Source organism: Crinia signifera, chromosome 6, assembly GCF_055691185.1.
Source record: "Crinia signifera chromosome 6, ASM5569118v1, whole genome shotgun sequence".
Taxonomy (NCBI): Eukaryota; Metazoa; Chordata; class Amphibia; order Anura; family Myobatrachidae; genus Crinia; species Crinia signifera.
In genome coordinates, this window is record NC_139222.1 from 226,916,466 (window position 1) to 226,938,614 (window position 22,149).

The window sequence follows — 22,149 nt, forward strand, 5'->3', positions numbered from 1 at the left end:
ATGCGGGACGCGGATCACCTGGTACGGTGACGCCGACCACGTGACGCAGATACCCGTTCACGTGGTCTGATAGGGGAGCGGGACAGCATATACGTCATATCAAGAAGGAGGGTTATTGATATAGAAACAGAGCTGCGATTGGATCACATATACATGTGACACCAGCGCAGGCTCTGCATTGGTAGAAGACATAGATAAATAACGATCAGCTGGGACAAACAGGTTGGCCTTGAAAAAGCTGAAAAGTCAGCAAAACGCTTGCGTTGGCTAAAACACCTACTATCTGACATGCCTGTTAGCCTAAAATGTTAATTTTGTGATGTGAGTGTATTAGGGCGCAACCAGTCCACCCAGGTGTTGATGAATACACACCAGAGGTGAAGCAGGTGGAAACCACCTTATAGATGTGTTTGGGCTATTGCCTTGAGTAAACAGGGGATAATTTAAATCCCACCTCTCAATATAATACACCCACCTGGGCGCTCTAAATACATCACGAATAACCCTAGATATTGTGAAAATTCATACTGTTTAAAAACTTCTGGAAATTGGTGTTTGGTGCTACAAAAATATGTTAAATAAGACCTCATAATAAAATTTCTCTTTGTACTCCTTCTTTGTGACCCCCAATAAAACCAGCGGACCACCACAGTAATAAACTTAGTCTGATTTAAATTTTCACTGGTTTTGGTTAACCACCAGTAGGTGGCACCAAATGTCAAGAATTGAGACAATCACAATTTAATAATATATTGAGAACTGTCACTGTTAATCACCAGTAGGTGGCACCGAGTTTCTGTCCACCAATAAAGGTGCAGGACAGAGAACAGTTTTTTCCTCTTTAATCAATAATTTTGTGATTTAATCTCTGTACAAAATGATGAATAAAGGGTGGTCTATAGAAGTGAAAGTATAAGAAATTCTCTTTTACTACAAGTAGCCAATAAACCCATTCCAATAAGGGTATAATTCTCCGTGTACAACACCACATCACGGGCTAAAATTAACAGGTCATTCTCAGATAGGATTCAAGTGTAATTTTAAAAACACATATTTCTTATCTTTGAGCACATAGTGTGTACATGTTTGTATGTCATAATTTTAACCTCTATTTTTTCGCTGCATTCCCAAAAAAATTTTATTATGGGATTATTAATGATTAAAAATTAAAAGTTATGTTTTATGACTTTATTTCTTCAGTGCGTTCCCCCTAAAGCAGTCCCTTTTTCTTCTCCTGTTCGAAACATTGTAAGCCTGACTGCTGGGAACAGCACCCCCTCTTACCTATTTATGAAAATTGGGGTGTTCTCTCTGAGAAAAATTTGTAAAATATCTGGTGTGCAGGCGTGCAAACCAGCTTCCTAGAGGAGCCACAATATACCATGTGTGTAATGCATAGTACTAGGATCGGGACACTATGCGGCCCATTTGCTTGTATTGAACAGTAATGTTGGAGCCACAGCGATGTTCACAGGAATGAGGCGCATGAGAGACTCATACTAGCTGTATAGTAAGCACTCCCCACTCATGGGGAATGGCGGTCTTCCATCGGTATATCAATCTGCTACTAGATTGGTGGAGCATTAGCCATCCAGTGGGGCAATATTTATTGCATGGATATTATATGGCATGCATCCACACAACTTGGCGCATGGGAGCACAGAAGTAAAGTGGATCGACAAAACCTTTGCCATGGCGAGCTGGCGGAAACAATGAGAGGCACTCCATCTGTATCTTTGTATTCTAGTGATTCAAGACCTTTTACATTTATGTCCTTTTTAAGGTGCGGTGCCCAGAACTGAACACAGTATTCAAAGTGTGGTCTCACCAATGCCTTGTAAAGAGGCACTATCACATTGGCATCCCTTGAATCCATTCCCCTTTTATTGCATGCCAGTGTCTGGTTTGCTTTTGCTGCTGCACTAGAGCATTGTGCACTATTACCCAATTTTTCATCTATGATGACCAGAGCCGGATTAACAATGGGCCTGATGGAGCTACAGCTCCAGGCCCACTCTCTAAATAGGCCCATTTTATAGCTGAGGGTCAGGGATTTCCAACAAGCCCGGCCCCGTGTTGCTAGCCCCCCGGGAACCGGAGATAACGCCAGGCAAAGCTGGAACGTTTTCCCCATAGGATAACATGAGACCTGCTAATTCCGACCCCCACCTGGTTCCAACGGCATCACAGAAGCTCGTGGTTGATCTCAGTCTTATGGGCCCCATACATCAGCAATCACAATTTATGGATTTCCAGATATAGGGATATTTTGGCCAGATAAATGGATTTTACAATCTATCTGACTTGGCTGCACATTACAGATTTATTTCAGTGATCAGCAGATTTTTCCATCTAAAGATTGCATCTTCATATCTGGAAATTGCCCAATAGATTGTCATTTCAGCTGCTCATAATGTAAATAGATGAAGAAGACGAATTGGGAATGCCCACACATATAAAAAAGATCTGCAGATAATACCAGATTATTAAACATGTTTAAAAACCTGATTAAGCAATCGATTGGCGATTTTGATTGGGATTGCCAAAAGGGGGAGCCCACACATCTAAAATTAATTGTGGCAATCATCTCCATATCTGAAAATTGTCACAATTAATTGCTGATGTATGGGGACCTTAACACAAATCGCTGGGCCTTCAATCAGATACTAGGCTGGTCCATATGAGTTCATTGGTTCTAGAGATATTGCGGGTAATGGCCCCCATACATCAGCAATCACAATTTATGGATTTCCAGATACAGGGATTTTTTGGCCAGATAAATGGATTCTACAATCTATCTGACTTTGCCCACACATTACAGATTTATTTCAGTGATCGGCAGATTTTTCCATCTAAAGATTGCATCTTCATATCTGGAAATTGCCCAATTGATTGCTGTTCATAATGTAAACAGATGAAGAAGACGAATTGGGAATGCCCACACATATAAAAAAGATCCGCAGATAATACCAGATTATTAAACATGTTTAAAAACCTGATTAAGCAATCGATTGGCGATTTTGATTGGGATTGCCAAAAGGGGGAGCCCACACATCTAAAATTAATTGTGACAATCATCTCCATATCTGAAAATTGTCACAATTAATTGCTGATGTATGGGGCCCTTGAACCGATTTTTTTCATTTTCGAAATGTAATTTCATGGCTGTTCATGTTGTTTGAGGACAGATTTCTCTGGAACCAAATGGCCCAGTTTCACAGGACCAAAATCATTTGAAAATCATTCGAAGCCCACATGTAAATGGTTCAGTTGGTTCTGAAGATAATGCTGGTTAACTACCCCCCCCCCCCCTTTAAACTTTAAAGGGGGGGGGGTTACTTTTCTCTCCTCACTCCAGAAAATGCAGGAACTAGGCTGGTGTAATAGGGGCCAGCCTGGGTAAATCCCTACATTTTCTGGTGTGAAAGGGGTATTATTTCAAATAGCCGGGACCTGCATTGCTCTGAATACAGCGGGGCAGCCCCCTGCTCTCTGTCCGGCTGTCAATGGCTGTCATTTCTGCCAGGCGGCGGCTGTCCCCCAGTTACCGCAAGCATGTATTCCCCCTTGGCTATGAGCATGCAATCCCACATGGCAATGAGCATATAACCAATGTTCCCTCTAATTTACGAAGGCTGTGTGCGGCTAAAGATTTTGACTGTGCAACTTTGGAATGAAATTTACATTTTTGTGCGTCACTTATATATAACTGAAAAATGACGTTCAGCATTTGTGTTAACCTTAATTCAAAATTATATTAAACATTTAAACATTCAAAACACAGCACACAATGTAGTTAATGGGTGAAACACACATTAATTGAGTCCACACCTGCAAAAAGGGACCACTGCTGCTTTGTGCGCTCAGTTGTAATGTCTGTGCACACGCTCGTCGAGGTGTGTGCGCGCGCACATGCGCACAGCTTAGAGGGAACACTGCATGTAACCCCTGGCAATGAGCATATAGGTAAGCAGCACTTATGTAGCATAATTTTTAATAGGCATTATGGTGTTTGGCATAATACGTAATGGGCATTATGGTGTAATTTTTAATGCGCACCTTTGGCGCACAATGCCCGTTTATGAAGCATATTGTGCATTATTGCTTAATCTGTTTTGTATAGTGTGTATTTTGGCTCAATCCATGTGGCAAAATTTTGCATTAATCTGTGTGGCATAACGTGAATTTTGACTCAATCCGTGTGCCATAGTGTGAATTTTGGCTCAGTCAGTGTAAATTTTTGCTCATTCCATGTGGCATAATGTCTAAGAGGCAAGTACAATATAAAGGGGTTACTCTTTTGTTGCATGATTTGTATAAGGGGTATATGGAGTCCGGTATGATATGCTGGCGGTCGGAATCCCGGCGGCCAAAATACTGACGACGGAATCCCGACCTCCGCAATGCCGACAAGGGGGGGGGGGGGGGGCTGTGGATCGCTCCCCCTTGCAGGGGACACCCATAAAGGGACAAAGTGCATCGCAGTGGTCGGGATTCTGGCATCGGTATTTTGACCGCTGGGATTCCGACCACCAGCATATTGACCGCATCCCGGTATATGGTGTGGTAAACTTAGGTGACCACATAAAAGGTGCTGAAATGTTGTCTATCAAGTTTTGTCTTTCAGTATTCTTTTTATGACTGGAGTGCCGCCTCACCCCGCAAGTATGTTAGGATTTTAGGACATCGGCGTCCTGCGGGTGCACCTTTTGGAGGGCACCCGCCAATATATCTTCCTGCATTTTTCCTATGCCAGCCCCCTGCTTTTTCCAGGCATATATAATTAGTTGAAAGTATTTAAACAAATAGAGACCCATCAGCAGACCACCCAACCAGAACACTGGTCACGCCCCCCACATTATTAGGTGCTGGCCACAACCCCTATTATTGCGCATAATAGGCCCTTGATAATTTTCAGCTCCAGGCCCATTTAGACCTTAATCTGGCTCTGATGATGACCCCCAATTCCTTCTCTACAGCAGAATTCCCTATAACAACTCCATTTAGCCTATAAGTAGCTTGTTCATTTTTTGTTCCCATTATGAATTGCTTTACATTTATCAATGTTAAACTGCATTTTCCACCTTTCCGCCCACCTTTCCAGTTTAATTAAGTCACTTTGCAGTGTATCCAAATTCTCTCCTGAGTTAATGTCCTTATTCACTTTCGTGTCATCCGCAAATATTGTAATTTTACTCACTATGGCACTTCCTATGTCATTAAAGAATATATTAAACAAGGTGGGTCCCAATATTGAACCTTGCGGGACTCCTCTTTGGACCTTACCCCAGCTGGAATGTATGCCATTTACCACCACTCTATGTCCCCGATTGTGCAACCAGTTTTTAATCCAATTGCAAATTGGATTCAATCGCCGTCGAGCATCTCCCGTGGGGGAGATGCTCGACGGGCCCTATTCAATGCTGTCTTCCCCGACAGCATTGAACAGGGTTTCCTGTCAGAACGAGCCCGACATCTCTAGCTGTCGGGCTCGTTCTGCCGAGAACAGCCGGGAAGTGACGAGCTGCCGGCTGCAGCTCGTCACTTCCCGGCCGCAACTCGCGGCCACGCCCCCTTCTCGCCGCTCGGCGGCCGGGACATTGAATCCCGACTGCCGAGCTCCAGGCGAGCTCACCGAGAACGGGACAGGGGCACGGCTGTCGCGCTAGCTCGACAGCCGTGCCCCTGACATTGAATACCCCAATCTCCAAACCCTAAATTACCTAGTTTCATTACTAACGTTTTATGAGGCACTGTGTCAAGAACTTTAGCGAAATCAAGCAGTATTACATCAAAGAAAAAAAAAATTATATATATATATATATATATAAGAAAAGTACCCCTTCAATGCGCTGTAAATTAATGAATAGGGATGGGCAGCAACTAGGGAAGTCCCTTCTGTTAGTAAGGGATAAGGACAGATAGAACAAAGAAATTTTCCCAGTGCGCCCTATGTATGGGTGTCCACCACCAGACCAATAATGAAATACAGTATTACTTCTGTAACCAAAATATTTAATACAAATGATTTAAAAGTTATGATAAAACATCATTTTCATCTGTATATTCTTTCCAGTCAGTAACAAAAAACCCAACGCGTTTCGTCGACCCAGCGACTTCCTCAGGGGTTATTTAATCCAACAATGGCTCAGGAGTGTATATAGAGCTTTTCAGGATTCTGACTTCAAAATATGACGGATGAGTCCTTATAAGGACTTATATCCTATATGTTGTAGTGTGGATTTATCAATTTCCAGGTGGTGCCTTTTTTAAATGCAAAAAAGGATGAGGGGGAAGGATTCAAGATGAATCAAAAAAGATCCACTGGTTCCTTACGTGACTATGCACACCACCAAACACTGGACCAAACTGCAGTTTGGTCCAGTGTTTGGTGGTGTGCATAGTCACGTAAGGAACCAGTGGATCTTTTTTGATTCATCTTGAATCCTTCCCCCTCATCCTTTTTTGCATTTAAAAAAGGCACCACCTGGAAATTGATAAATCCACACTACAACATATAGGATATAAGTCCTTATAAGGACTCATCCGTCATATTTTGAAGTCAGAATCCTGAAAAGCTCTATATACACTCCTGAGCCATTGTTGGATTAAATAACCCCTGAGGAAGTCGCTGGGTCGACGAAACGCGTTGGGTTTTTTGTTACTGACTGGAAAGAATATACAGATGAAAATGATGTTTTATCATAACTTTTAAATCATTTGTATTAAATATTTTGGTTACAGAAGTAATACTGTATTTCATTATTGGTCTGGTGGTGGACACCCATACATAGGGCGCACTGGGAAAATTTCTTTGTTATATATATATATATATATAGAAAAACTTCATGTCACAGAGACATATGAGGCAGCACTCCTTAGTAAATGCAAAAGAGGAATTTATTATGTGGCCAAGGTTCTAGCCACATGTGGACTGAAATGCAACTGATGACAGAGGTAGAGAGGCATGGAGACATTAATTAGCATAGTCACCCGGGTACAGCATCATTAGACAGTCTGTTAGCAGTCAACGGAGCCGTTTCGGCTTATACAGCCTTCATCCTGGACTGACCCACACTAAATGAGTGCACCGCAACGGAGTTACGTACCTGAGGCTCACTATGGGCCTTATTCTGGTTGGAGCGTCCGGGCCGTACGCGTACGTCCCGGGGTTTTTCACGATCTGCGCATGTGCAGATACGCTAATGCGCCGGCGCGAACACTCCACAACGCTTACGGCCGGTGTCTCAACGTGCGAAAAAACCTGTACGCGAGTGTACGGGTAATGGGGCGGCATAGGGGCGTGTTGATGGGAGCGGCCGAAATAATGAGGGAAAATGGGCGTAAATATGGGCGTACACGGGGGTGTGCACCAAAAATGAGCGGTGCTACTACCGCACGATCGACTAAGGCACCGTTCATTTCGGACACCAAACAGGCGGCCGCCAGCCGCCAGCTCAAACCACCCCTACAGATACCGCATGCCAGCGTGCGCCTGAGTTGGCTAATTAACGCTGATTACTACTCAAACACATACACCTGAATGTAATAAGCAATGCTGCAGTCTATTAACTCCAAACCATGATTTCACTGCCTGCAAGCCACACATACAGCACGCAAACACATTGGAAGCTTATGTTTCTAGACTTCTCCACATTTAAAGGTTTGTTTAATTTAAGGTAAGAATCTTTTTATACGCTAAGGTAGGTATTTGCTAAACAGACACATTCACTACGTGCTTTCATAGACTTTACGCAGTAGCACACTCAATCTACACAAGTCGACATGTGTCAACGTGTTCACTCTAATACTAACATAGGTTTTGTATTTAGGATACAATAACATAAACCACATCTAACACCTACAAAGGATGTTTCAGCAATGTTTGAAGCCCATGACCACTATTTATCTTTATTAAGGTAGACAATTGAGTTAATAGAAAACAATAAGTGAATAACAAATAGATTAATTAATCAATTGTCAGATTAGTAGTTGAGAGGCAAGATTTGCAGGTCCATATATGTGAAGGGTATGCCAGCGTGCACGGACGTACGCTCACTCTCACGAGCGGTGACATAAGCTGAGTTTTCCATTGAAAACAATAGGGACCCGTCCGTGCAAACTGGCGTACGCTCAGATCTCCGCAAGAAGTCGGTGGGGAGACGGAGGAAAGACGGCCGTACACGGCGCCGTACGCTCAGTTGTACGCCTGTTGTCGGAGTGCAAGGACTGGCCCGTCCGCGTACGTTGCCGTACGCTCATTTGTACGCCACTCCCCTTCTATGTTATTTTTGCCCGTACGTAAGCGGCTGATTTGTGGGTGGACTTAACCCTAACGGCCGCGTACGGCTAGCGTGCGGTAATGGCGAACGTACGCACGTTTGGCCGCTCCGACCAGAATAACCTCCTATGCCTCGACCTCCGCACTCCGTTGCGGTGTGTAACAATCTGACTTGGCCTATCATTAACAGAGTTGTGCGCATGTGTATTGCTGTCTTTAGCGCACTCAGCAGTCTGTACGGGCTCCGGTGAATTAGACGCGAGTGTGTACGGTTGCCTGGCAACGCAGGACGCAGTGTCGGGAGACGATGAGGTCCCTGCTGCCAGGTGACGCGGTACGCACGCATGCGTCATGACGCTGGACGGCCCCCGTCATCTGTGTCCATTCGTACTGAGGTGTGTAACAGACAACTGTGTCTGATTGGCTCTTAGCCGGAAGCTCCATATATGGAGTTCCGACTGGCATTCCGTGCAAAACGGATAGACCTATGACTATCGAGCACTCCCGGCTTGCACATGTGTTTAAGATTGATTCAATTATGTGGAAGCCTTATATACTGGGCTGGTGCACTCATTTAGTGTGGGTCAGTCCAGGATGAAGGCTGTATAAGCCGAAACGGCTCCGTTGACTGCTAACAGACTGTCTAATGATGCTGTACCCGGGTGACTATGCTAATTAATGTCTCCATGCCTCTCTACCTCTGTCATCAGTTGCATTTCAGTCCACATGTGGCTAGAACCTTGGCCACATAATAAATTCCTCTTTTGCATTTACTAAGGGGTGCTGCCTCATATGTCTCTGTGACATGAAGTTTTTCTAAAAAACTTTCAAAGGATCCTGCACCCATTTAAACATCATCTAAAACTAATGTGTGCTACTCCCACCAGTTTTCATATATATATATATATATATATATATATATATATATATATATATATATATATATATATATATACTGTGGAGCCGATCCGGCACTCTATCCCAGTGGGGGTGTTTGCTCTGGTGCCTTCCAACAGATAAGTAGAAACAGGAAGCAACAGGCGGCACTCGGAGTCTGTGGTAAAAAAATATTTTATCAATCCATAAAAGTGTGCATGTAAAACAGACGTTTCGGGGATAAACCCCGTTTTCAAGGTGCAGAGTGTAACAACAATCCTGTGATAAGACTCTTACCTTTATTAGGTAGGAGAGAGCAGAGGTGGGAGCCCGTCACCTGCGTCCGTGACCAAGCGTGCAGCAGGAAGCGGCTTGTGCGTCACTTCCAGCTCTTCCGCCGGGAGCATGCGATGCTGGGTTACCTGGGCAACCTGTGTATACAAAGTGTCAGACATAAGATACAAGAGAAAAAGTGCTTGACAAACGGAAAAATTCGCAATGAGGCTGTACATATACCAAGTGAAAAAGTACTTGTTAAACAGAAAAATTTGCAATAAGAAAGCATGACTAAAACTGTACTTATAGCAAAAGTGACTAGCATTGGTACCAATCAGGATCAGTCCCTTAGATGGCATGTGCAAACAGAGAATCTCTGATGGGTACCATCCGAGAAATTATTGCAAGGGAAGGGGGATTCCCTAATAAAAGCCGACACGTTACTAGAGAACTGTGTCGGCTTTGGATGGCTGAGTGTGGGCCCGGGGTTTGAGCAACTGTGGGTCTTGTCATGGACAGTCCAAAGGGTGTTAAAAGACATTCCATGGTATCCTCTCATTAAGGCCTTGTGGGAAAGTTGTCCCCAACTTGAAGATCCACCGGGCTTCTGTTTGAAGAAGTGGTTCTTAGATGCCAACTAATTCTAATTTTCTATAAAATAAAAGCTGAAGTCATGCATCTAAAGAACATCAGTCCTCAACAAGCAACTTTCAGTCTTCATAGTTATGTCTGGTCTTCTCCTCTGCTTAATAATAGTGTTATGAATACAAACTTTAAAAAAATTCTCATTCTCTTTTGCAGAAATCCATCCTCCAGATTTCTTGGGAAGTTCATCACCTTCTTCAATGCCCCAATAATCAAGTTATATTTACATTTTATATCATATATTGGCTTCCTGTTTCTCTTTGCTTATGTTCTGATAAGCGATTTCAAGACTTACCCATCTTGGACAGAATATCTCTTGTATGTTTGGGTCTTCTCCATCCTGTGTGATGAGCTACGCCAGGTATTATGCAAAGAAAGTCTTATACTATACATTGCAATGGACAGTATAGGTAGAGGTTGTGGGCTAATTTACAGCTATAAATGTCTGACTACAACTTCAAGTGTCCTTAATATATATATACACTACAATTCAAAAGTTTGGGGTCAATTAGATATTTCCTTATTTTTGAAAGAGAAGCACTGTTATTTTCAATGAAGATAATATTAAATTAACCAGAAATACACTCTGGAGGTCATTCTGATTGACCCGCAAAGCTGCATAATTCTCATCTTTGCGGGTCATCTAAATGCCTCCAGCCACCCACATGACTGCCCGCTCTGCACACACGCCGAATATCCCCGCACACATAGGAATGGTTGTGTTGCATAAACATCCATTCGCAGCCAACAATCAAATTATTCTAAGGTGTTCGCAAATCTAAGACACTCTCTGGTGTCTCAGATTTGCAGCGCCCTTTTACGGGAATAGGACGGGCAGCTGCCTGCCTCGCGCACCTGCGTCACCGCTAAATTAGCTTGAGAATGTTGTGTTTTCATGGGGGTGCCCATGAAACACTGGGCATTCCCATGGGTGTCCATGGCACCCCACGCCTCCGTGCACACAAGTTGGCGAATAGTCAATTTTCCATGCCTGGTCTCAAACAGAGCCTGCACATGTGCATAACTGTGTATGCACTTGTGCAGACGCAAACCACCACTCCCCTGTGCAAATGCACATGGGAGCGCATGGATCAGCATGAGGGCCTCTATACATTGGTAATGGGGTAAATGAATATACTAGCTGCAAACATCTGGGGCCAAATGTAATAGATTGAGAGTTTCAGAAAGTGAGAGATTTTGGGAGAGTTTTCCCTTTTTTTTTAAAGTGGCAATCATTGACATTGCAAAACCAGGTTGATTTTGCCATGTAATTGATTGCTGCTTTAAAAAAAATGGGAAAACTCTCCCAAAATCTCTCACTTTCTGAAACTCTCACCCTATTACATTTGGCCTCAGGTTTTTAAAGAAATATCTACATAGATGTCTAGAGGCCCATTTCCAACAACCATCACTCCAGTGTTCTAATGGTACATTGTGTTTGCTTATTGCATTAGAAGACTAATATATGTTTAGAATAGAGAATAGAATATAGAATAGTTCTTTGTATGATACTAATGGCATATACAAGGGCACAAAGCCTCTGCGATATGTACATAACCTTGGTATTTTCTCAATTTATCCTTAATGACCCATTCCATGTTTCTGGTATATCCCAATGATGACAAAGTAAATGAATACGGCCCTAAGTAATCACCCAAAATTATGGTTTGGTCATTTTCATTTTTAGTACAAGTAAAGCATCGTAGCCCATACCAGCGGCAAACGCAAGATTTTCAGAAGGGGGTTTCCAGAGGGGCGGAGCAAAGCACGGAGATAGACACTTAGGTAACCCAGTATATGCCGAGTCAGTATACTGGGGGTAGAAGATCCCCCAGATAATAGAGTATGGAAACAAGAAAAGTGTGACAGTGCTGATAATACACCAGATGCTTTATGAATAACGACAGTAGAATTTGAATAAAATAGTTTAAAAACATAAACATATCAAATGAAACATAGCATATATATGTATTTTATATATTCACCCATAGGGTTAATGCTGATTGTTGGGAATTGAATAAATGTCCTTTTGAGTCTGTTCCTAGGGCCAGATGCACTAAGCTTCAAAAATGATAAAATGGAGAGTGATAAACAACCAGCCAATCGACTTCTAACTTCCATGTCAGAGAATGTGTTTGAAAACTGTCAGACAGGAGCTGATTGGTTGGTTGGTTGTTTATCACTCTCCATTTTATCATTTTTGAAGCTTAGTGCATCTGGCCCTAGGAACAGACTCAAAAGGACATTGATTGTATAAGACACTGACAGTCGGGATTCCAACAGTTATTAGCCCAACGTCGGAATCCAAAAGTTATTAGCCCAACGTCGGAATCCAAAAGTTATTAGCCCGATGTCGGAATCCCGACTGCCGGGACTCAGATAGCGGGGCGAGCACAACTGAGCCCCTTGCGAGCTCGCTGCACTCGCCATGCTGCAGGCACAGTGGCTCGCTACGTTTGCCACCTATTCTATTCTCCCTCTATAGGGGTTGTGGACTCCCACGAGGTAGAATAGCCGCTGCCCATCTGTCGGGTTTTAGCAGCTGGGATTCCGATGTTGGTGTAATCACTGTTGGAATCCCGACTGCCAGTCAGTCATCCGGCACACAGTATGCCCAGGAGTATCTGTAGCTTTTAGTTGCAAGGGGTGGCATACCCTGCTCCTTCGGAGAGATATCTGTGACATGGCATGATGAAGAAAAAATTCCTGGGGAGGGCGTTCCCACAAACCAGATAGGTCCAGGGCTGGTCCAGTCCCAATGTAGCCAAAATATGCCATGGTGGATACAGTTGGGTCTAGGACACCTGAAGCATTTCGCTACATGGACTGCAGCTTATTCAAACCATTCTGGCTTGTGGGAATGCCATCTCCCCTCCAGTAAATTTTCCCTCACCTATCTTCATCAAGCTAGCTTGCCATACACCTCACAGATATCTCTCTGAAAGAGCACAGTATGCCACCCATTGCGGCCAAAAGCTACTGAGGTAGCCAGTTACTTACCCTTAAAGGGACATTTGCACCAGGGCATACTAGGAACTGACAATGAGTCAATTTCCAACAATCAGCATTGATCCTATCTGCGAATATATAATGCATATATATATGCTATGTTTTAATGAAAATGTTTATGTTTGTACACTATTTTTATTTGTGGTTATTTACAAAGCATCTGGTGTATTATCAGCACTGTCACACATTTCTTGTTTCGGGAGTGACGCAGTCGGGGAGGGAAGCAGAAGCAGCATCCGGACTCCAGAGACTATGATGTTAGTGACAACGCCAGCCAGGAACCAGCAGGCACGGCAGGGACAATTGTGGGTGGTGCCAGCCATGTGATTTAGAAATTGCCTGTGCACGCCTATAAGTGATGTTACTACTTTGATCATTATGGGGGTCATTCTGATTTACCGAGTCCCTGTGAAGCCACACTGCCGAATACCCCCCTCCACCATGTATCCTCTCACAACCATGCGAGGGGATGTGTTAGGAAGACACATCCCCCCGCATGTGCTCGCAGCAGGAGAAATCATTTCATGGTCGGACGCCCATCCCAGGCAGGCATTGGCCTGCCCGAATTGCTTCTGTGAGCGTTATGTGGAAGGGGCACTACTGTGTAGAGTAGCATGAATAAGGAGCACAACTACAGTATGTGATGTAATTGAAATCAGGGGCACAGTTTGCATTGTAATGTGAATAAGATGGTGCTACTGTCTGGCATAATTTGAAATGTGGGTTCTATTGTGTGGCCACGCCCCTTTCTTGTGAGACCACACCTTATTTTTTAGTGTGTGCCTCCAGCAAACACTGTCGCATTCCTCTCTTCCTGTCGCTACATTTATCCTGCTGCTCTGCACCAGTCTCTGTAATTATTCTCTTTCTCTCTTCTTGTAGCTACATTTATCCTGCTGCTCTTCACCAGTCTCTGTAATTATTCTCTTCCTCTCTTCCTGTCACTACATTTATCCTGCTGCTCTGCACCAATCTGTAATTATTCTCTTCCTCTCTTCTTGTAGCTACATTTATCCTGCTGCTCTGCACCAGTCTCTATAATTATTCTCTTCCTCTATTCCTGTCACTACCTTTATCCTGCTGCTCTCCACCAGTCTCTGTAATTATTCTCTTCCTCTCTTCTTGTAGCTACATTTATCCTGCTGCTCTGCACCAGTCTCTGTAATTATTCTGTTCCTCTCTGTCTGTCACTACATTTATCCTGCTGCTCTGCACCAGTCTCTATAATTATTCTCTTCCTCTCTTCCTGTGACTACATTTATCCTGCTGCTCTCCACCAGTCTCTGTAATTATTCTCTTCCTCTCTTCCTGTCACTACAATTATCCTGCTGCTCTTCACCAGTCTCTGTAATTATTCTCTTCCTCTCTTCTTGTAGCTACATTTATCCTGCTACTCTGCACCAGTCTCTGTAATTATTCTCTTCCTCTCTTCCTGTCGCTACATTTATTCTGCTGCTCTTCATCAGTCTCTGTAATTATTCTCTTCCTCTCTTCTTGTAGCTACATTTATCCTGCTGCTCTGCACCAGTCTCTGTAATTATTCTGTTCCTCTCTGTCTGTCACTACATTTATCCTGCTGCTCTGCACCAGTCTCTATAATTATTCTCTTCCTCTATTCCTGTCACTACCTTTATCCTGCTGCTCTCCACCAGTCTCTGTAATTATTCTCTTCCTCTCTTCTTGTAGCTACATTTATCCTGCTGCTCTGCACCAGTCTCTGTAATTATTCTGTTCCTCTCTGTCTGTCACTACATTTATCCTGCTGCTCTGCACCAGTCTCTATAATTATTCTCTTCCTCTCTTCCTGTTACTACATTTATCCTGCTGCTCTCCACCAGTCTCTGTAATTATTCTCTTCCTCTCTTCCTGTCACTACAATTATCCTGCTGCTCTTCACCAGTCTCTGTAATTATTCTCTTCCTCTCTTCTTGTAGCTACATTTATCCTGCTACTCTGCACCAGTCTCTGTAATTATTCTCTTCCTCTCTTCCTGTCGCTACATTTATTCTGCTGCTCTTCATCAGTCTCTGTAATTATTCTCTTCCTCTCTTCTTGTAGCTACATTTATCCTGCTGCTCTGCACCAGTCTCTGTAATTATTCTGTTCCTCTCTGTCTGTCACTACATTTATCCTGCTGCTCTGCACCAGTCTCTATAATTATTCTCTTCCTCTATTCCTGTCACTACCTTTATCCTGCTGCTCTCCACCAGTCTCTGTAATTATTCTCTTCCTCTCTTCTTGTAGCTACATTTATCCTGCTGCTCTGCACCAGTCTCTGTAATTATTCTGTTCCTCTCTGTCTGTCACTACATTTATCCTGCTGCTCTGCACCAGTCTCTATAATTATTCTCTTCCTCTCTTCCTGTTACTACATTTATCCTGCTGCTCTCCACCAGTCTCTGTAATTATTCTCTTCCTCTCTTCCTGTCACTACAATTATCCTGCTGCTCTTCACCAGTCTCTGTAATTATTCTCTTCCTCTCTTCTTGTAGCTACATTTATCCTGCTACTCTGCACCAGTCTCTATAATTATTCTCTTCCTCTCTTGCTGTCGCTACATTTATCCTGCTGCTCTTCACCAATCTCCGTAATTATTATCTTCCTCTCTTCCTGTCGCTACATTTATCCTGCTGCTCTCCACCAGTCTCTGTAATTATTCTCTTCCTCTCTTCCTGTCGCTACATTTATCCTGCTGCTCTCCACCAATCTCTGTAATTATTCTCTTCCTCTATTCCTGCCGCTACATTTATCCTGCTGCTCTCCACCAGTCTCTGTAATTATTCTCTTCCTCTCTTCCTGTCACTACATTTATCCTGCTGCTCTCCACCAATCTGTAATTATTATCTTCCTCTCTTCCTGTAGCTACATTTATCCTGCTGCTCTCCACCAGTCTCTGTAATTATTCTCTTCCTCTCTTTCTGTCGCTACATTTATCCCATACTTGCCTACTTTTGGAAACTAGTTTCAGGGTGATTATAGTTGGTAGTAGAATTTTGTCAAGCTCCCCATTGAGGGGGCATGCCATGCTCCTCCCAAAGGGCATGTCTAGTTCCATATATAACAAAAAATCCACATAGTGATACTGAGCGCTGATTGTGTATTCAGTGCTGCTGCTGAGCCAGTAGGGGGATTACCACAAACCCCTATATATTTATATTATATATAGGTATATATTATAGTATAGAACCAAGAAGAAAGATAGGAACAGCGCTGTACTGAATATATGAAATATTTAATAACATTTTACACAATAAAATACAATATTACGGCCAATTAGACACACAAGACACACAAACATTAAACAAGAACTCCCCAGTAGGTATTAGAACTGGTTAGTATTGTTAAGCCTGCAATTGCATATATCCATTACTCCATTTCAGAGCCAGTTAGTAGGTTTGATAGGTCAGAGTTCAAGTCCCCACAAAAAATGTGCACATTGAATTTGTGGCAATACTTATTATAATCCAGGGGTAATGGTGGCTTGTAGCTTCAGCGACGAATTTCTCCGACCGCCCACACTGCGGTCATATCCGAGATGAATCCGATTTGCTGGATATAATAACAGCCTGGTAGTCCCCTCAACGCGTTTCTCCGCCTACGTCCTTCAGCGGCTTCCTCAGGAGAAGTGTTAAATTACTAAAATTACTTATATCCAAATATAGATGAGCCCCAAAACAGTTACTAAGAGCTACTATACTGCTTATGATTCAATGTAAATGTATCTGTCTCCCATTCCTTTTTTCCAAAAAAATGTAACAGTGTAATGTGCGCTAGGTGAAATAGAGGGAGATTGCTAGACTAATGAGGGAGAGAGGGAGATTTCTGTTATTTCAGGGAGTCTCCTGCAGAATGCAGGAGGGTAGGCAAGCATGAATTATTATACTCTACTCCAAAAGTGGAGCAGATTTATTAAGCCAGGTGAGTGATAAAGTGGCCAGTGATAACGCAGCTGTCAGTCAGCTCCTAACTGTTTTATTTTTCAATACCAGCCTTTTACATGACAGGATCTGATGCATTATCATCAGCCACTTTATCACTTCACCAGACCTGTTCCTCTCCGTCGGTCTTTATATTTGTAACATACCCATCCACAATGCTTATCTGCATGATCTTCTTATGTTTAATGTATACCTCGCGTTTCCTTGTTTCTTTTAGCTTAAAATGAATTTTCCTCATGAAATTCCAATTTCAATTACAGTCGGTTTTTCTCTTTTTGTAGATACTATATGACGCGGACCGGCGCGGATTTGTTATATTGTTTAGTGAGTATATATCAGACCCCAGGAACCAGATGGACATATCTGCATTGTGTTTGTTTGCTGTGGGGCTCATCTGCAGGTGAGATTATGTTCATAGTAAGATGATACACTGTATATGGGTGGAGCTAGAGATGGTCTAGTTGGTGGTGGAGATGATCTGGGTAAAGATGGAGATGCTCTGGATGCATGAAGAGATGGAGGTGATTCAGACCTGTTGGCTAGGCTGTGTGTATTTGTGTGTATTCCAAGCAGGTAAAGGCCGCCTGCCGCCCCACCAAACATCTGTTCCCCCAACAGCCTAATATTTTCCCAAGCATGCGAGCGGATGCAATTGCATACACATCCGCTCACATGCACCCGTACAGGAGAGAAGTCATTGGAAGGTCGGTTTCTCTGCTCGCAAAGAAAAGTCAGCCTGGACTGACTGTTCCAGCACCTGCTAACAGCCGAATTCAGGGTGGGCACTGACGTCAAGTGACATCAGCCGCCCTCGCCCCCAAACAGCTGGGTGGTCTCCTACATCTGGTCCCTGGCTGCCCCAGTGAGTGAGTGACCCAGGGAGTGTGAAAATCACCAAAAGCATTCGCTCCAGGGGATTGCATATGTGCAATAAATGCACAAGCGCAAACCCGAAACATCACCATGGGGAGTGAATTTGGCCCACTATGAGCAAGTCTGAATCACCTTCATAGTCTGTATTGAGGTGGAGATAGTCTGGGAGATATGTGTGGTCTTGCTCTAGGTAGAGGCAGTTTGGATGATGATGGAAATGGTCTGGTTGGAAACCTCTTTAACCGCTTGCCTGGCACCAATGTGCAGTATGTGATCTGACCATAGCCAGGAGCGAGTTACCTGACCAGGTTATCACATACAGTATGTCTACATAGACACCAAAAAAAAACCATGAAAAACTCATGGTAACCATTGTTGACCTTGTCAATGTTGAACTTTTGACCCTGTGACCAGTAGTTCTTGACCTTTTGATTGTAAAGCTAGGCACTGTAGATCTAAAAGACCAAACCCAAGTTTGTACTGTCCCAACGTGAACAGCCTTCTTCATCCTGCTGTGAGCCCCTGGGAGTGATGTTACGGTACCAGGAACCAGGACTGATTATACGCATACATTGGGTACACAGCTGAGTAGGGCGCTGCATAAAGGAGAGCACCCTGACAGGAGACTCCCTGATCAGGCAGTATTGTTGGGAGAGCTCTGCCATAACCATCACTGCTGCACAAATGTACATCGCAGGGGAACTTACCAAAAAATGTAGCCTCAGGTGAAAACTAAATGTGTGAGAAGCAGAACATGCCCCCCCCCCCCCCCCTGCACAATTATGATAATTGCCCTGATTCAGGTTGGCTCGGTAAGCTGTGAATTTGTCCCCATCCTCGATGGTGACGGTCTGCGTATGGGCGTTAATGAACATGTGCAAACCCCAGAGCACCTTCTGCAAATTTTTCATTTGATGGGTACACCGACTGCCTGAATGACTGGGGTGGAGTCTGGACTAACACCAGGGTATGGTCTCTAACTATCCAGGTACTCTGGGATAAAACTACCAACAACTATCCAGGTACTCTGGGATAAAACTACCAACAACTATCCAGGTACTCTGGGATAAAAATTAAGCATTTAAATAGCTTGCTGCAACTAATATTTGAGTTCCATTTTCCCTGCATGCGATCCAGCCATGTAATTGGAGGATTGGTAACTATAACAGATTATAAAGTCTGCCACACTGTTACCATCATTGACTGTTACCATCCTCAATAGACTGCTTGTGCACTAATCCAACTAACTAATCCAACTAACAAATACAGATGGGGCAGGCCTCTTCTTTGCTGGCTAATCACCAGAACGTCACCGCTGGCGATCCGCCAGCAGCCTGCCTCACCGCCTGACTGAGAGGCGCGTGCGTCTCACGCGCACGCGCGTCTCAGTCTCCGTCGGCGGGGCGACAGGAACCCTGTCCGTCTCCGCTTCAGGGAGACGGACAGGGTTAGGGGGGGTGCGGGCAGGCGGCGGGGACCCCGGGTGACCGCCAACAAGCCGTCGGTGACCCAGGGGAAGCGCTGGAAGCGCGGTCGGAAGGGGACGCGTGCGCCTCTCGTGCGCGCGCGTCCCCTTCTCGCTATAGAGATGGCGCTGGCGGGGGATGGCGGCTGGCGTCGCCATCCCCTGCAAAGATGGGACCTGCCCCATCTGTAATAACGGTTTACCACTGACTAAATGATCATTAGTGGATTATGAATTGTGCTTTTTTTTTTTTTTTTACTTTTTTTTTATATATTTTGCTAATTTTTCATCTTTTACATTTCTTATTTTTATTTTATATTTTTAACTGTTTTCTTTTTGTATCAGCTGCTACATACCATTGCACATATTAATGTATTTAATGTAATGTATTGCTAAATTCATTTTATGTGTATTGACTAAATTGATTAATATAAACTTTATTTTATTGAACGTATTTCTACTGGCTTTAATTTTAATTTATATCTGTTCCTAGCACTTTTATCTTTTCTTCTTTTCTATATATTGGGATTGGCAATCAAACAGTCTATGTACAGAGTTTTTTAGCACTTACAGGTTGAGTATCCCGTATACGAATATCCCTTATCCGAATTATTCCGAAAACCATACATTCCAGAAAGTGGGAAAAAATTTTTTTTTTTGCTAAAAACTCACTAGGGACATTTGTAATAGCACTACTGAGGGCATGATATGTAACTGGCACTACTGAGCACATGATATGTAACTGGCACTATATATGTACAAGAAAATGATTGCTTGGCATTCAAATTCAATATCTGAGATAGAACACAAATTTTGTTTCATGTTTTAAAACCTTGTTTTTTGAACAAATAAAATATATTTGTGTGCATTTCATGTTTTTGATGTGTTTATGCAGCATAAATGCAAGATACTTCAAAATACATAATTGAAATATTATATTCCAAAATACGGAATAATCTGTTATCCAAAATTCTCCTGGTCCCGAGCATTTTGGATACGGGATAATCAACCTGTACTGGGCCAGATTATCTAAGCTTCAAAAGTGATAAAATGTTGAGAGATAAACAGCCAGCCAATCAGCTCCTACCTACCATGTCACAGACTGTGTTTGAAAAATGTCAGACAGGAGCTGATTGGCTGGCTGTTTATCACTCTCCATTTTATCACTTTTGAAGCTTAGATAATCTGGCCCACTATCTGTAGTTGACGACCATAGAAATACTGGGTTGGCCCGTCGGAATGCAGGCATGCCTCTGCCTACTTGGGGCGGGCGGTTGATGTCACATGATTTCAGCGGATGCCTTCAAATAGGACATCGGCATTGCTCTGTTCGCTCTAAAAAGTAAGACAGGACTTACTTTTTAGACTGAACAGATGAAAAATCATTCGATGGTGAGTAAGGAATGTATCGAATGTTTTTCCTCTGTATGAGCGGATGTATAAGCGTACACATCCACTCGCAGCGTACCAAGGGGATCAGGCTGGCAAGGGTGGGGGTTCTGTATTAACCAAATATTTGCAGCCTGGCGTGCAGGGTTGAAATTCCCTAAAGGATAAAAAATGGGGAAGACTAAATGTATGTGTGTGTGGGGGGGGGACGACGTGGTGGAACTGAGTTCTACCACCTGTATTGGTAGGTGGAACTAGTTTTACCTCCACCATGGCCCTACACAGCATGGCACACACAGCAGGGGTTTCCGAGTACATGGAAACCCCCCATGGATGCCAATCTATTGGTGCAGTTTACGGGGATTTTTTTCTTTTTTTGGGAGGGAACAGAGCAGGGATTGACCGCAGTCACAGGCTGGCAGAGCAGCTTGAATCTTCCTGTTCTTCTATTACACAAACAGTAACTGCAGCTGCTGGGCTGCCTGTAGGCAGAGCTCCAGTGCACAGCTCCTCCTCAGGCATTACTGAACTTTCTGCACTCTGCACTGGCCGTGTGATGCAGTGATTGCTGCTGAAGGTACAGTATTTGTTGATGCCAAGCGGTGCTGGGGTTGGATGGGGGGTTGTTTCTATATTAAATCGTGCTAGCCCATTGAGCCCGCCCCATAACTTTCTGGAATCTGGGGGCTCTAGGATATGGGAGACGTATGTGCTATAATAAATTAATGCTGTTGTTATTTTTATTTTTATGTAAAACAGGTGTGTGTGTCATCTATGTGTATGTATTGTATACTGTGCATGTGTGTGTAGACTGTGTGTCTGTATACCATGCGTGTGTGTGTCATCTGTGTGTATGTATACTGTACATGTATGTTTAGGCTGTGTCTGTATATTGTGTGTGTGTGCCGTCTATGTATACTAGTGTGTGTGTGTGTGTGTGTGTGTGTGTGTGTGTGTGTGTGCCATCTATGTATACTGTCTATGTGTGTGTGTAGGCTGTGTGTCTCTATACCATGTGTGTGTGTCATCTGTGTATATGTAAACTGTACATGTGTGTGTAGGCTCTGTCTTTTATACCATGTGTGTGTGACAACTGTCTGTGTGTATACTATTTGCATGTTTTGGTAGGCTTTGTATGTATACTATGTGTATTCTTGGCTGTTTGTATGTATACTAATGTGTGTGTGTGTGTGTGTGTGTGTGTGTCAGCTGTCTGTATGTATTCTTTTTGTGTGTTGGCTGTGTTTATGTATACTATGTGTGTCGCCTGTATGTATGTGCAGTATGTATACTATGTGTTTGTGTGTGTCGGGTTTGTATACTATGTGTGTTTGTGTGTGTTGGCTATTTGTGTATATATATATATATATATATATATATATATATATATATATTAT

General features: G+C 43.3%; 1 protein-coding gene across 1 annotated transcript in view; it reads left to right on the forward strand.

Annotated features, from left to right (window-relative positions):
- Positions 1–22,149, forward strand: part of LOC146009715 (transient receptor potential cation channel subfamily M member 2-like) — a 178,130-nt gene that overhangs the window by 125,757 nt on the left and 30,224 nt on the right. Inside the window, exons 16-17 of the mRNA XM_083150173.1 lie at positions 10,235–10,439; positions 17,307–17,425. Coding sequence (XP_083006299.1) covers positions 10,235–10,439; positions 17,307–17,425 — 324 coding nt within the window. The remainder of the gene's footprint in view (positions 1–10,234; positions 10,440–17,306; positions 17,426–22,149) is intronic.